At 48.5% G+C, this 16266-nt stretch overlaps 1 protein-coding gene across 6 annotated transcripts in view; it reads right to left on the bottom strand.

Moving 5' to 3' along the window:
* Positions 1 to 16266, bottom strand: part of LOC108627074 (nephrin) — a 59013-nt gene that overhangs the window by 29323 nt on the left and 13424 nt on the right. For 5 of the 6 annotated variants that reach the window (XM_018028126.2, XM_018028127.2, XM_018028124.2 and 2 more), the window contains 2 exons: positions 14844 to 14976; positions 7856 to 8061 (listed from right to left, as the gene is read on the bottom strand). In XM_018028126.2, coding sequence (XP_017883615.1) covers positions 7856 to 8061; positions 14844 to 14976 — 339 coding nt within the window. The remainder of the gene's footprint in view (positions 1 to 7855; positions 8062 to 14843; positions 14977 to 16266) is intronic. The other variant, XM_018028125.2, reaches the window with a different exon arrangement.

Here is a 16266-nt window from a genome sequence, read left to right as displayed (position 1 = left end):
TCCGGAATTTTGCCTCGACGGGCCGAATCGTATTTCGTTAAGACGGCGCGCGGCCCGTCATATATTCGTTTCGGTAAGAGAACGCACGTCACAAAACTCTCCTAGTAGACCGACGGGAATGTCGCGCCGATGGAATAATTTATACTGACTAAGAGAAACGACCTTACGTCTTCTCTCACTTTCCGGGAAAATGAATAATTTTCTAAGCAAGCAAGCGCACCGGCACCAAAGAATTCCTACGACTACTCGCTGGAGAAATTATGTATTTATCGCGGCCGCGTCTCATCTATTCATCCTACCATTTTTTCCCTCGCCGATACCTTGCCAGTGTATCCCATCGTAAAACCGGTGTCGGCTCTCGTCCCGACTGACTCGCGGCTCGAACGATCAAATTCATCGTCGGACGGACCCGCGCCGTCGCGCCGTGACGACGGCGACGTATTTTATCGTTCGCACCTTTTACGGAAATTGGATGGTTTACGAACCCTGTGAAATGGAGATAAGCGCCACTGAAATAGACCGATCCGACTCGATCGCTTTCCCTATCCCTTACCCGTAGTTCGTTCCTCTCTGCATATCCGCGACGCGTATCGATGCTACATACATAATATAGGACATCCCTTTGTCTGTCGGTCGGTTTTCATGCGCGACACTTCCCTTACCGCAACGTCGACCGGTACGTTTGCGTTTGACGAGCGATCCTTGATGTCGTATCGAGAGAGCGAAGAAGAGACCCGGGCGCTTCTCTTTACCGTCGAAGATGCGGAACTCTGTGATCGTCTGTTTCTCTTCCCGTGGGTCCTGGGTCGTAGGCAACGGTTGCTCTTGTCTCTGCCTACCGGATATAGTCTCCCTGAAGTAATATCCGACCTCGAGACACGACACGCCCGTCTTTGTGCACGGTATACTATGTACGCCTGACTCATTGAATTTTGCCCCAACATGCACATGTCCGCTTCATACCGTCGAGGAGGGCGACGCGCACGTGTCTATGATTATATAAAGCTAAATCTAACGAGTTCGATGTAGTTCGCGTCTAGATACGTTCGATCACCATTCCTCAAGGAATTTCTTGCGTGGTTCTTACGTTCTCCATTCATCGTAGCGCGAGACACGAGTGTAACGCGAATATTTGCCGGAACAGGGAACGGTCCCGAAACGTATAATTTTACCATTTCCCCGGAACTGTTGGACGAGTACGAAAAAGTTTCTGGGAACGGTCGGTTCCAGGAGTAAGAGGTCGATCGTTCGCGTACAGTGTATTCCGTAACGTTGTTGGTCCAACTCCAATTGCAAGCGTACTTAACGTATCGGTTGTACGTTGTACCAGTAACGAGTAGTAAAAAGGAAGAGAGAGAACACGGAACGCATTCGTTCGTTTGTCTCGTTAACGTCGCGGTGTCGGTGGTGGTATTCTTTCCGGTCTCGACCGAAACTAACTCGCGCGCGCGGACGCTCGTAAAGAGATCGAGGAGAGTAGCCCGACTCGGCACGGACTGCTACGGTTCGATGTACGGAAAACAAATGGGAACCGAGCACGCCGAGGCCGTGGAAGGCTATGGAGATAGGGATACGGTGGTACTTACGCGAGAGAAAAACCAACGAGCCGGAAGAAAAGTATTTGCGTAATCCCCGAGGAACAATTCCAACTAATTCTAAGGACGGAACGCGAACGTCGGGCACAACCGTTTCGCTCAATTCATTACGAATTAGTTCAACTGGACAACGTCCGACGGTCGAAGATGATGAGTCCGAATAATTACGCGCAGGAGGATTTTTCTAAAGACGCATTGTACGGGACAGTAAGCCGGCTCGGTAAAACCGATTCGGATGCGACGACGATACGAGTGCGCGGATGGTCTTCCAAAGGCGCGCGTGCACATACGACAACTTTCCGGGGAACTTGGTAACCGAAAAGATTGACGGCGCGAGGAGAGAATCTGGTAAAACTCTCTCGACGGGCGGGATAAAGGAAGAAAGGGTCGGGTAGAGTACACTGCTCCGGAACTATACAGTATACAAGATCGTATTCGGATCGTAGGAAAATATCGCTGATATATCCCCCGGAGGAAAGCGACGCTGCAGAGATGTTTCCGAAATCGAGTTGCCGTTGCAATATCGATGCACCGACTTCAAAGACGTTTGTCTCGTGACTGTAGTGGAGCAATGAAATGGATTAGTACTTTGGTATTCTTTATGAATATTTCAATCATCGGCCTCTGGATCGACGTACATACATACAGTCGATTTCTAGTGTCAACCGCGTATGCCCTCATCCACGATCGAATGATTTGTATATTAATAGTTAGAAATTCAATGACGTGTAGATGCTCGAAGTGAGGGAAAATATGTATGTAAAATTCAAGTCTGGGAAAATAATCGATTTACTTTCTGAACAAATGAAACAGATAAGAGCGAGACGCGCAATATCATAAAAGCCGCTAAGGAGATCCCATAAGACGAATGTTGGAATCTCTATAGACGCGGCAGCTGTGCTTGCAACTTAAGTACGTAATATCGTCCCGGGACGCTTGGAAAAATTGTCTAGAGAATTTGTCTCCAATCCGAATATCCGTGATAAGACCGAATCGTTTTTTTATTTCACATTTCACCTTCTGTTTCGTCGGATTTCATCACGGTATCGAGACGTGATTTTAATTTCGTTCTAGAGAACTCTTGGTCGTCTCCACCATCGCCGTTTCGTTACTATTTTCGTCTTGACCGTCCCGCGGAAACTTTGTTCCTCCGTCTTTAGCCTAGTTACATCACGATATCGAAATTCTGATCCCGGGAAGTTTCTATGGGACTTTGCTCGAGTTCGTTTCTATCGGGGGATTTCCTAAATCGGGGAAGTGGCAAATTTCTGGAATGGACTGCGCTGCGTCGATTACGTACGCATGCCGTACACGTTTGTACATCGTGTGCGAATACATCGAATTTTACGCTCGTGAATGATTTTCGGTGCGAAGGATGGAAAGAATGCGATTCAGTCGGTTGGCTGCCGTTCTTATGAGTTCGTCTCCTTTACTGTGACCCGTGACGAACGCGACAGCCAGTTTATTAATTACCGCGGTCGTGACTCGGAAAAAATGAACCGCGGGCTGCTTCAACAGATCGTACAATTGCCCCGGGTGCACGTCAACTACTACGAGCTTTGTTTTTCTTCGCTTAACGAGCTCCGCTTCGGGTTGGAGCAAGTCGGAGCAATTGGAGTTTCGCGCCAACTCGTAGGTACTTTCTACGAGCTCCGTGGCTCTCCGAGATGGATCGAAAATTATTTTCACCCGTACCGCGATCCACGACACACGGACTGGTGCGAGATCGACAGGGGGAATCAGACGTGCGGTTAAATTTAATCGACGATAGGTTCGACGAGTCGAGCAACTCGTCCATATGTACCGTCACCGGAAGCGGAAAGAAGGCGGTCGGGATTCAATTTCGAGAGTAGTACGCGCGTTGATTACGCGATCTCGCGTCGTCGGAGTTCTCGAGACGAGGGAACATCTTCGAGGGAGAGGCGGAATGCGAGTCGTGGGCACGTAGATCGTACATAGAGGCTAGAATGCCGAAGACCACCCCTGATCGAAACATGTTCGAGAGTCACCGACCGACCGACCGACCGACCGATCGAACAGATGGGATACGTCGAAGAGGAACCGGAGGAATATCGGTGAATCGTACGCGTGACTCGAATAATCCCTGCGACTCTCTCCGCACTCCTGTCTCCTCTTGAGACGTTCTCAAAGGACGGAGTCGAAAAAATTGACATACTCCTTTCCGAGCGTAATCAACGGTTCTGCCAAGAGACCTTTTCCGTATGGTACGTAATCGCACGGTACCAGGACGTTTCACCTCTCCTTCAATTTTCCGCCTCGATACGATATATACCGGAGGCGAACAAGTTACGACGCGTCTCAGAGCCGTGAAATTGAATATCATAAATTACGTACACAAACTAGTATGCGCTATTCCCACCGCGCGAGACTATGCGGGATCGCGAACGCGATGAGACCGTTGTCCGATACGCGCGCATTAACGTAATTTTACTTTCGTCCTCCTCTCTAATACGCCTCGTAGTATTCCCAACGGTTTCGTATACAAAGCTGTACGAACTCTTCGTTCGGATCGATACGTATCCTTACATTATTCGCCTTGTCGTTGGAAAAATCCGGGAAAAACAAAATGAAACGTTGACCAAACGTTCGTTTCCAGTGGTCGTCGTAACAAACGGACGCGGGTGATCGTAGTTTCGTGGAGCCGGGCGATCGATTCCCGACTTTCCTTCGAAAACAGGATGCTTTAAAATTCTCGTAGACGTCCTTCCGCTTAATGACCGTGCTACCAGCGTGTTTTCGTAGATAACCTCCGGGCACGAGAGCCGGTGAACTTTGCTCGAGAAACGAACGCGAAAATGTGCAGCGGGCCGCTCTGAATAAAGAGACTCTCCCGAATCCGGAAGAACGAAACGCGCGTCGAATTCACCAGAACCGACGACAAATAATGCAATGTTCGTAGACGCGCTTCGTAGATAATTTTTCAATTCTGCGTTTCTTCGACATAGACATGTGTACGTAATATCACGTTAGTTAGGTAGTATATGTATACACGGTCAGTTTCGATCCAGTCATTAGCAAACGTAGAAATCCACCCGTTACGGCAAACAGCGAACCTTATTCGATGGTCAAAAGTTCTTTCTTCTCGCGATCAGCCCCGATCGAAAGTTTCAAGTTGGCCGGGTCGGGGTCGAGCCCTCGTTCGACTCTCCATCGAAGTTCGATTGCTCGATACATTATTGAATCTCCTTTCTCCCGATTCATGATTTCTTTAGAAGACGGTGGGTAACCGCGCGCGTCCGTGAAAGTAATCTCGTTCCCCGTATCCCACCATCCGATCTACTTTCTTCTTAGAAACTTGAAAACTTGTAACTAAAAACGCGAAACGACCTCTCGTTCTTACGTCGCTTCGGCAAAAAAGTATTTTGCTTCGCGCGCGCTTTTCGTTCTGCACGCATATCCGATGGCAGAGTTTCCATTACGTACTTCGGAAACTATTCACCGGATAAGGGATAAGTTGCATCGACGATACACCATTTGTAAGGACGATCAATTATTCGGGTCCAGACCGTCGGTTTTTGTCAGGAAAGAACGCGGAGGAGAACGTTCTTCCGTTGCTTGCATTTACCGGGCTAAATTTCGCTCGAGAACCCATCCGCTCTTTCCCCTTTTTCTCTTATTCTGAATTCTAATTTTTTTCTTCGTTCCTTTCTTATTTCGCGCTCCCTCAAAGCGCGCCAGCGACGAAACTATATAACATCGGGTGCAAGATTGGATCTCGTCGGACCGATTCGATCGTAGGTAGTCGAGATCGCGGTCGCGGAACAAAGACGGGAGGATCTTTTCAATTGTTCCGACCGGGAGCCGGCCGACGCGAAAAAATTATTTGCGAGTTTCGAACGCTCGACGAGATTGGCTGCATTTGTGATGCTTGAATATTTGAAGTTACGCGCGATGAAAGTCGGCTCTTGTAAATGGCCGATGAACAGTACGGAAGAGAGAAGCCGGGAAATACTGAGGTAAGCAAAGTGTTTGATGCTCGGCTTATTTTATCTGGACTCGAGTCCTTCCTCCTTTCACTGTCTTTCGGGTCTCCGAGTAATTACATGGATAAGAGGCTTAAACGGAGATGCTCGACGTCGAGTATCGACTCCGAGGTATTACGCGGGTAGTAGACGGTGCATCGAGCTACGAGCACCGAGGGAAAAAACCGAACCCGGCGAGGAAGCGTCGCGTCCGGCGATGAGGATCTTCCCGGAACACTTGAGCCTCGCCGCTGCGTTGGCTCGCCCGGACAATGTCTCTTTCGGAAGACGGGGATCGAGGGACGCGGAGGCTGCCCTCCTCCCTTTAAAGGCTGACCGTATCGGTCTTCGTTCAATGGGGCTAATAGGTAATCACCGATAAGAGGCTTAAACGCGGATATTCGACATCGAGCATCTATTCCAGCGAATAATGCGTCCACCGCGATAGTTCGTGCGATTCTACGGATTTCGATGCGGCGCGTTCGGATCTAGATTTAGGTTTAGGTTTAGGTCCAGAGAGAGATTAGAACACCTAACGGCTTAACGGAAGCTGAATTCCGCGTGAAAGTCCCTCGAGTTATCCAGTTACGATGTCGCGTCGCATCTACCGAATCCTTCGATCACTTCTCCTATCTCGCTGGCAACGATGCGAAAACTTTCGGCCGGTAACTCGAACGAGGGATACAAAGGGGGAGCTTGAAATGAAGAAACAGAGAGACAGTTAAGATATCGTGGATAACGAAAGGAGCGATGAACGAATCAGACGGCTAGATAATCGGAACGGAGGAATTTGAAGTAAGATAGCGAAGGAGGCAGTCGAGTTTAGCTCGAAAGCGGGACTTATCTCCAGAATATCCAGAATTAATTTCTTCGTAATCGGCTATTAAACGCGCGTCCTCCAAGTGCGAAATAGTAGGAACAGGGGCCAGGTTCCCATTCAGATATAAACTAAATTCTAATCGGATCAACGTCCGTCGATTCGTTACTTTGGCAGCTTTCATTTCACAATTAAACGCGAGCATACCTCCTCTTCTGGATCCCCTATTTCTCCCAGATTCTTTCCTTCGGTCGACCGAAGAGGACATAGGTGCCATGTCGAAGGTAGAGAAAGAGATTGCTATTGCTGAAATCGTGTGACATACACCGGGCCACTAATACGTTGCGACAGATTTAGGAACGTCTCCGAGTTTTGACCGGAATCGGCGTCCGTGTTTTAACTCAGTTTAATAGTCGATCGATAAGTAAATCAAGTTAGAGGTTTCCTGAAAGGACTCCGGGCTTGTGCCCGTCTGTTCTAACATCCAACTACGGAACGCTTTCTCTTCGAACACTGGCCACGATACGCCGCAGCGACTCGCTGGATCCTATTAAGAGACAAGTCCGACGTCCTCTGGGCCCGTCTTACGTTTGCCACAAAGTATCGAGAAACCTAACTGAGAGTTTCCGCTTCCGCGCCGGAAATTTGACCGATGAAAATCACGGAGATGCACGAGTCAACGTTTCGAATGCTTTCGAACTTCGGGGATTGAGCATAAACCCTTTATAAGGTACTTACAAATATGCTCCGTTCGATTAGTTTCGTGGTATCGCACCATTCCTGCTGCTTGACCGAATAAAGACGTGACAAATTGAATTACACTGGAATCGAGGAAGTCTATGTCGAACGTCCAGTGCACGCGTATCTAGTATCTACATCTAGCTGTCGGTCGAAAGGAACTTGAGATGGAACGATATCGAAGTTGAACCGACGGCACGGCGGCTGATTACCCACCATCCACGAATAAAGTCTTTGGCCGTAGTAATTATTCGTATCGATCGTATTCGCGGCAACCGGAAACGAGTACCGACACGAATCAATCGACCGCGCGATCGTTTGCTGTCCCTCAAAATGGACTCTTCTTGTGCACGATTGAAGATCGATCGGTCTCGATCGAGTTTCGAGCTTCCCGCACTCTCCGATCGCGATCACGATCCGTCCAAGTATCACAATTTCCAACGGACTTTGATAACTTCCCCGAGTAGTTCGTGCACGGAACTAGGAAAGTTCGCGTCGGGGAAAGCTGGACGAGAGCAGTGTTTTTAAATTTTAACGTTAAAACGCGGCCAACCGTTTTAGCGCCGCCATCTCTTCGGCCTCGATTTTCGAGCTCCATTCAAAACTTGGCTCGTCCGAGTACGCTTCGGACTTTACGCCAAGATTCGCCGCAAGAACCGTGTCGATTATGTAAACTACGATGTAGTGCCCACTTAGGCGAAAATACTTTTTTGATAACTCACCGATGACGGTAAAGTTGACCTTGAGGTTCCTCGTCGGTGAATTTCGGAAATCTACCCTGCATCTGTAAACTCCTTCATCGCTCTGCCGAAGATCCCGGAGCGTAATCTGGGCCGGTGGGCTCGCCTTGAAGTTTGCCCTGTCTCCCCAAAAATGCGGAGAGCTCCACAATTTCGGTTTTCCGGATTGCCGATTTCTCGCGTCGTAACTGAAAATCGATCCAACATTAGGAGCGAAAGTTAGTCGATGAGAAAATGTTCATTTCTAACAACGTCTAATCTGTTCGAATTCTTAAGTTCGCGATACTCGTTTTCGTCTGCTAAAACGAAAATCTAAATTGGGGCGATAATAAGAGAGGTGAAATCGATATACGTTGAGTTTCGCTGCACGCTAATTACGATCTTGTCTAAACTGATTGTGAGATCAATTTTTCCGTCGACTTGTACGATTCGTCATAGTCGGATCGATGGTAGAGTTTGCTCGTAGCTTTCAGACTTTCCTAAGCTGTGGATCTCGATACAGACCCGACGGAAGTGCATTCGACTGAGAACGTCAGATAACCTTTTGGTTCGTGGAGCGATCTCGAGGGAGAGGAAGGGTAGGGAAAATGGTCTCTAAACAAATTAAAGTAATTGTCGCGACTCGTCGCGTCGTGGAGATCTCGCAAAGGCGAGGTTCGCAAGTCGAAAGAACGTTTCCCATGAATACGGTTAGCGTCGCCGTCAGTGAAACTAGTGTTTCGCGGAGAAGCCAGGCCGGAAACCCGGAAAGGGGTATTGCTAGAATGAAAGAGAAAGAGACGAGGAGAGACAGGACCGCGAAGAGGACTTAACCGCTCTCGGGACTCTTAAAAGGAGCTTAACTTCGCGCATAAAATTAAGGCATTGTAATTGCGGACGGTGTCGCCACTGCGCTGTCGCATTTTCTCTCTTTTTCTACCCTCGGTTTCCTATTCCCATTCCTGACGCTCGCGGACGAACCGGGACGTTTCTCTAGGCTCGGCGGGACACCTTGCTTTTTTTCTTCCGTTTCTGCTAGACCGGAAAATATAATTTGCCCGCGAGTTAACGAAAGAAGAGGCCGGGCTCCGTCGTCGTACCGGCATAGCTGGAGCAGCGATAAAGCGATTTTTAATCGAGATTAGACGTAAGCCAGGCAGAGAAAGTTTCTTTCTCATGAATTTAAGCGAGCAGCTCAAACCGCGACCCTAATGAATCCTGAATAATGACCCGTCGGATTTATTTGCGATTGCGGATCATTTCTCCGTTTTTCATCTTACAATTGTAACTAGTACAAATCCTTGCGATATAAGTCATGACAACTCGAAGACTCGATAGATATTGTACATCAATACAAGTTTACGTTTCGGACGAGGGGTGCGAGATCGCCGAAACGTTTTATCTCGATCAAGGATAGAATCGTCGATTAAGAGTATTGAGTGAGCTACATGAATCACGAACAAACGAAAATATGTCGACGGTTAAACGCCCACGGTCCATGGCCTGTGGCCTGATACGCGATCGGGAATCTCTCTTTCTCTCTTCAACCAGCTCTCGATTCGCACGCGGCTGGTTACCGGTTCGACGTCGTCGGTTTCCGCATCCGTCGTGTACCACCGCTATTGCAGCGACAGCAATCCCTATCGTTTCTAGCTGCCACTTTGCCACCCTCCTCGCACCCCTTCTCGCTCGTTCGCCCTCCTTCCTATTCAAATATGAACGCTGTGAAACCGCGCCCTGGAATTCTTCAAAATGGAATTCATGCCGCGGCATAATAGGACAGAGATATCAATCTGATCGGTGAATATAATATCCGATTACACGATCGTCGACGCCGACATACCACTTTTCGCGTTCCCATTTCAGTCCCCCTTTCACACCGGGACGTTAAACGTCTAATCGAACGCGCACGTTCGCTCCCTGCGAGCAAATCCGATATAGGTAACTCTTATTATACGTATATTAGATTAACTGAAGCGTATCTGTCTACCGTAGCGTTTGAAATATCGGACGTTCCAATTTTTTTTCTCCGGATTGGGAGCTAGTTTTTACATTGTTTTTTTTTCGTCGATTATTAACGCAAATGTTCAAAGTTTCCTACACATTTGCGACGCGCTGGAATGGAACCGATGGGATTATTTTATTAAATCAGAGAACGAATAGGAGGCAACGGAAAAGAAGCGTTCCCCGTTCCTTTCACGAAGGAAGGAAAGCGGAAGGTAGGAACATCGCGAATGCCGTCGACCCGTAAGATCGTTTAGGACCGTTCCGAGTTTCATTACGCGAGATATCTAGCGTGAAGGAAGATGGTCGCTCGCAAATTCCGGCCGATTTATATTTCCACGGTTGCGAACGATTGTCTCGAGCAAGGCGAGACGGTATTTTCACGGGACGTTCGCGGTTCGTTTCGCAGCTATCGCGCGTGCGGGACGCAAATCAGACTCGAACACGCTCGATTTCGCGGCGCGAGTCGGCGAACCGGGGATTGGTGACTGGGTGCACTGGGGACGCGAAAACAGAAATAGGAGAGAAGGCGAGAGCGAGTAGAAGCCGATGCATTCTCCTTGAAAAGGATGATTTTGAACGTTCGCGCGGAGGGGTGGATTAGACACGGGCCGACTCATACATAAATGCATGACGAAACAAAAGGAGAGTCCCGTGTGACATTTTTACATTCATCGTCGCGTTCGGTTCCACGTTCACGGAACGTAGATACGCGTGTACGTGCTCGCCTAGCCAGACGACGGCGACTACTACGTACATGCTCGGGTGTTCTTCCCCTCCTCTCTCTCTCTCTCTCTCTCTCTCTCTCTCTCTCTCCTCTTTTCCACGTACCTCGCTGTGTTTGCGCGAATGCAAATAAAGCGTAAGCAGATAAAAGACACTCCGCTGCAGTTCGCGCTGTGGACGAGCCTTTTGTTACCTTTTTTTTTTTTATACTCTGCCACCCACGAATAGCAATTGCTGTCGATGGCTTGCTAGCTTGCATTTCCCCTCTCTCGCGCACCATCCCCTTCCCTCCCGTCACTCGTTTTTTATCTTAGTTCGTCCGATCGCGCCCGTCGGAATTGAAAGGCCAATCGATATTCTCCTCTTCCGTGAATACGCGTATAAATACACCGATAACTTCCCTGCGCCTCCGACTTGGAATCGTTACCCAGGACGTGTAGGTGTGCGGTTCTCCGTTTTTCTTTTAAACCGAGCAGCGACGATACAATCGTTGAATTAAAAATAGGACGCGAATAGATTTCCGTTATAACTTAATTGTCTATCGCCTGACGAACGATCCAAATCGAGCGACATCGCTATCTTTGATGTTTATCGGCGGAAAACCGGGAAAAGTCGGATTCGCGTTTAACCGTTTATTAGGAAGCGAATTAGCAGTTGTCACCGGGCGTGGCAGTAAACAGGATTTATTGATGCGAACATCAAACGTGACATACACGCGCACAAACACGGATACGTACGTATGTAGCCACATCGGGGTCGTTCATCGTGCGCGAGAAATCTAGGCACGCGTATGTAAACGTGAATACGGGAGATAAAAGCATCGCAGCACGCGACGCCATCGATATCGTGCTCGTAAATGTAAATGAGGCCCGATGATCGGTGATCGGTCACCGTTTATCCATCGATAGCTAGGCAGGATGAGTGGAGCGGCAACGGCGGCGGTAGTTTCGGTTCGGCAGCGCCTGTTCGAGTTATCGTTGAACCTCGATCGTTCGAATGGAACTGGCATGGCGCTACCAAATCAATTACAGGTAGCTCGCGCAGATAACCAACCTCGCGTACGCCGTATGTGTGAACCTAATATCTTTCGTCTATTCCGATACGCGCCTAGAGTTACGCGTGTCGCGAAAATTATTCGTATTCTATTGACTACGTTTTTTTTTCGATTGCAGCGATACGGTAGAATGGACCGAACGGCTAGCGAAATTTCATTTTTAGTTTGTATGATTGCTGTTCCGGGAATACACGTTGTACTCGAGATACATAGCTATGGTCGTACGAACCTACGTGGGTGGTTAGACCGCGGTGATAATTCGATCATCGTGGTTGGCAGTGGTACGGCTCGGACCAGGAAGCATCAACCAATATGACGCCGATATAGCTACGTGTAGACCGGATAAAATATGTACGTAGACGACTTGTTTCGGACACTGAAGACGGTTTCGAAATATTTGACCGTCGAACTGATCGTGGTTCGATAGTATAGCGTGTATTTTTGTAGCTGACTCTTCGACGAAGCTAAGTACAATTTGACCATCAATGCATTGCTCGAATAATTTTTCTGAGATAAAAATATCAACACTTGAAAACTAAAAAACAAGAAACAGAGAAACGTCGGATGTTCGCGTTTTCCATTTAAACGCTGCGTTGCGTAACGCGTTAGGTAATCGCGAAACGGACGGTAGGCAACAATAGGCGGTAATAGCGGATTGATAAGAGATCGGACGGTACCACGGTTTACCATTTGTAGTTTCCACGTGCACGCGAGAATCGAACGAGTCACGTTACCGTCACGGCATCGTGCGTAACGACGCAGACAATCGTATAATTGAAGTCGGTGAAAAGTGCGTTCGAGTTACGCGTAGCGGAAACTAACGCGACGCTTCGCGGCTCGTCGAACGAAGGACCGAACGGATCTCGGCACATGTGTTTTCACTTTCAGTACATCGATGAACGATTTATTTATATTAGGATCGGTGGAGGGTACGCTGCGTCCGCGGTTTCGTAGTTCCCCGTTCCGTACTTTGCGCGGGTGGATCTGACGTCAGCGCGATCGGTGCGGCTCGATCGGACGATGGTAGCGGGAAACGGTTCACAGCTGCGCCGGCTGCGCGTCCAAGTAGTCGAGACCAAGTTTACCGCACGATCCAGCGATTCATCGCGAGAAGTAATTAAAGTTTGTATGCGAGTTTGATGATCTTTGCTACGTTTCGTGCTGTCTCGCGCGTTAGGTATATATATATACGTGCCACGACCGATTACATGATCACTCGCGTTACTGTGTCCTGGCGTCGCGCACAACTCCGTTACGCTGCGCTTTAATTATTAAGTTCGAGGTTGTTACCGCGCGTCACATAATCGCCGAACTCGATCCGTTGTACTTTTCGCTCGTCGTACAGTATCGAACGTTTCATCGATCGGCGGGCTGGCATAGACAAACAAACCACGGTGAGAAGACGGACGCGGAGGAAAACGGAGAATGGCCGGTCGCTAGGTAACGTCGCGTCGCATTTTTAATCCGGGCACACGTTTAATTAGCGCGGTATTATCCTGTCCGCGAGGTCGGCGGAATAGTTAACGCGTTGCTACTCGGAGTGACTCGTGTCCTTGCTGCTCGCGATCATCTTAAAAAGTTTCAGCCACCGAGTAAAGAACGAGGGGAAAGCTTTATCGTTACTTCCTCCGACGGAGATATAAAAGCTCGTGTTGCGTGTCACGCGCGTCGAGTCGGCAGGTGTCCCCTTAAACGAGTACTTAGCTACGTAGATAGGGACTGTGAAAAAGCTGTGGGAGGATCTCGAACAGCGAAAGTTACGCAGCGACTGTGTACTCGCGGGTGAAAAGCGTAGATTAAGGGCGACGATGTTTAAATCTTCGTCGTCATTCTTAAACGCGCAAGGTAAACGCGTAGGTACGATAATTTGGAAATAATCCCGGCATAATTCTAATTAAGCTGCTCATCCGAATTTGCATTTCATAAGAGCGTTCATTTACTTTACGAGGCTGAAACGCGTTAATTAGAGGAAGACTGATGTAAGTGTGGCCCATATATATTACGCAGTCTGAAGTGTGGAGTACAGAGGGTATATACGTATAGAGGCATACGGTGTAGGCAATGCTATCCGTAGCTGTGATCGTAGCTAGCGTATCCTGGCGTATAACTACATTTATGCATGTACACACAGCTGTATCGATGCATGGGTAATAAGGGAAATTGATCGACAGCCATCTTGAAACTCGTACAACTATCCACTCGAGAAAACGAAACCTTGCAGACGCTGCGTTACTACCTCCTTCGAAACGAAGCGTCATCGATCCTTGTTTTCCACCGGCATAGGGACGCGAAAAGCGAGTAAAAACAAAAGGAACGCTCTCGGAGCAAATTGACGAGACGTGCTAGGCGGGAGGGGGTACGATTTTATTTATCGTAGCGCTGCCGCCAAGTTCTCGAATACGGTTCAAAAATGGTCGAATGGAATTTCAATGAGCGAAGAGGAAATGTAACTGGAAGAGTGGTTACAGATGCGCGATCGCAAAGAAAAACGGCATATTCCCGACGCATTACCGGAGAGGAACGACGTCGGTGCTTCCGGCTGGGTCGCGATCCTAGTATTACGAGACACTCCATAAAGACAATATTTACGAGGACCGAATCCGGTCGACCGTCGACGGAATCGACCCCGAGCGTGGGTTTATAAAGTACGTACGAAGAATAGAGCGCTGAGAGACATAGAGACAATTCGTGGCTTAACGAAATCCCGGTGTCGTTTCGGTCTTACGCGTGCCGCAAATCCACCGCGACCTGGTCGCGGTCGAGTCCTCGGTACTCGTTACCGGGTATTCGGTACTCGGGTACGGTGCGCGAGACCACCGGCCGTGCGCAGTCATGGAAATTACGGCGAATCTGTTGTCTCGCGTAATCGTCGATTTTTCTCTTTTATAACTCGCCCGTCCCTTTGCGCTTTTCGAACAATGCTGTTTCGAGCGGTGCCCCGTGCCCGACACTGCCTACGCATCAAATAATTTTCCCCGAAAAAAAGACCAACTTTTTACGGGCCACTGCTACCATTCTCCGAGAACGATAACAACGTCGACGTTGAAAATATCGAGCCCTAGAGAAACGAGAAACCGGGCGGTACTCGTACTGCGGCCACGAGGTATTTAGATGCTATTTACGGATCGAGTTGTACCAGATTCGATCGGTACTATTTAACTTCCACTACAATTCGATGCGATATCGTAAATAAGAGCGATGAGTTACCTGTACAGAGGCTCGCCGCTGTCCTCTTTGAACCAGAGTACCATGGAGACGGCGTCGTTCGGCTCACGGGGTTGTATGTTGCAGGGCAAAGTAGCTTTTTGTCCGGCCACTCCCTGTATTGACTCCATGGGTACTGCAAAATACGGTTGACGTTGCGTTGAAAATGTTTGCGAGACGAAGCGCGTCGGTTACGAATGCAAGGATGCTATAGAAATTATATAACGTTCCGCGCGCGGTGCAACGTTGAATTCGAATGGTAACGCGGAGGAGACGATGAAATGCCGGTGCGAGTAAAATATGCGGAAGAGACGCGTTCTGTGGGAAAATTTGTAATTAATTCCGGTTACTTTTTCTTCGCGAGTAAAAACGTATCGGCGTACGGCGACGGCGACGTCTCGTTTAAAAAGCTTTTATCGATACCGGGTCGAGTACCTCGAGCTCTTACGGAATTGAGAATTACGACGGAGTCCGAAGTTATGGATGTTTGTTCCCCAGAAAAAAGAGAATTTCTCTCGTGATTCATTAACGGTGAATGGAAAGTAACTATCGACGCGGCGATGGTTACGTTAATAAGATGGAAATGATTTATCGATCACGGAACTCTTGCGTACGGTACGAAATTGTTCCTCAACCACGGTATGAAGGTATACGCGAGTAGAATATAGTCCGTCTCATGATGTGTCACGGTCTACGCATCGCAGTTCCCTCGTCGTCTAGCGTAATAAGCGTGCGGAACGGGTCGATCGCGCGGGTCGCGTTAAGGCTAGGGACGAGTCGAAATCTTTGGAGGGGGCATGGTGCGCGGTATGTGCCACAGATTCTGTGGAACAGAGGTACGCACGGGGGTACGTATTCCCCATTGGGTCGCGTAAAATGAGTTTCGCGGTAAAATGACAACGTCGCCGTGGAGTTTGTCGGTGAAATTCGTTTAAGTCGATGTCGTCTCGACTCTCGTCGACGCTGGGAGAACGTTCCGAGTCCCTATGCATTTTGGCGCGGAAACACGTATCGCATTTACGTCCGCGTTACAACGACTTTATGCAAGTACGTGCTTTCGCAAACTGTTACGTTGCGTTACGTTACTTTATGCCGCCGATCGTACAAATTCGTTTTGCCAAGTAGAATCCAGCTTCCTCTCTCTCCGGCCTATGACCGACTGGGGACTGAAAATGTACGTCGGACGAATCGAATCGGAAGATAACGTCGCGAGCGTTTCAACGAGACAGAGGAGACGCACGCGAGGGAAATGTGCATATCTTGTACAGATTTTCGGCAATGTACTTCTCGAAACTTTACCTATTCATCAACTGTTATTGTTGAACGCGAGGATGCGCGTTCGCTTCGTAAATAACTTTTAAGGATGTATAGCTATATATATACTTAAACAATGCTGGCATGTTGAATTTGTTATTATAGATTCCTA

This window comes from Ceratina calcarata, unplaced genomic scaffold, assembly GCF_001652005.2.
Source record: "Ceratina calcarata isolate Rehan_Ccalc_2016 unplaced genomic scaffold, ASM165200v1 scaffold436.2, whole genome shotgun sequence".
NCBI classification, from domain to species: Eukaryota; Metazoa; Arthropoda; class Insecta; order Hymenoptera; family Apidae; genus Ceratina; species Ceratina calcarata.
The sequence above is the reverse complement of the archived record's forward strand: the minus strand, read 5'-3'. Positions and strand labels throughout refer to the sequence as shown.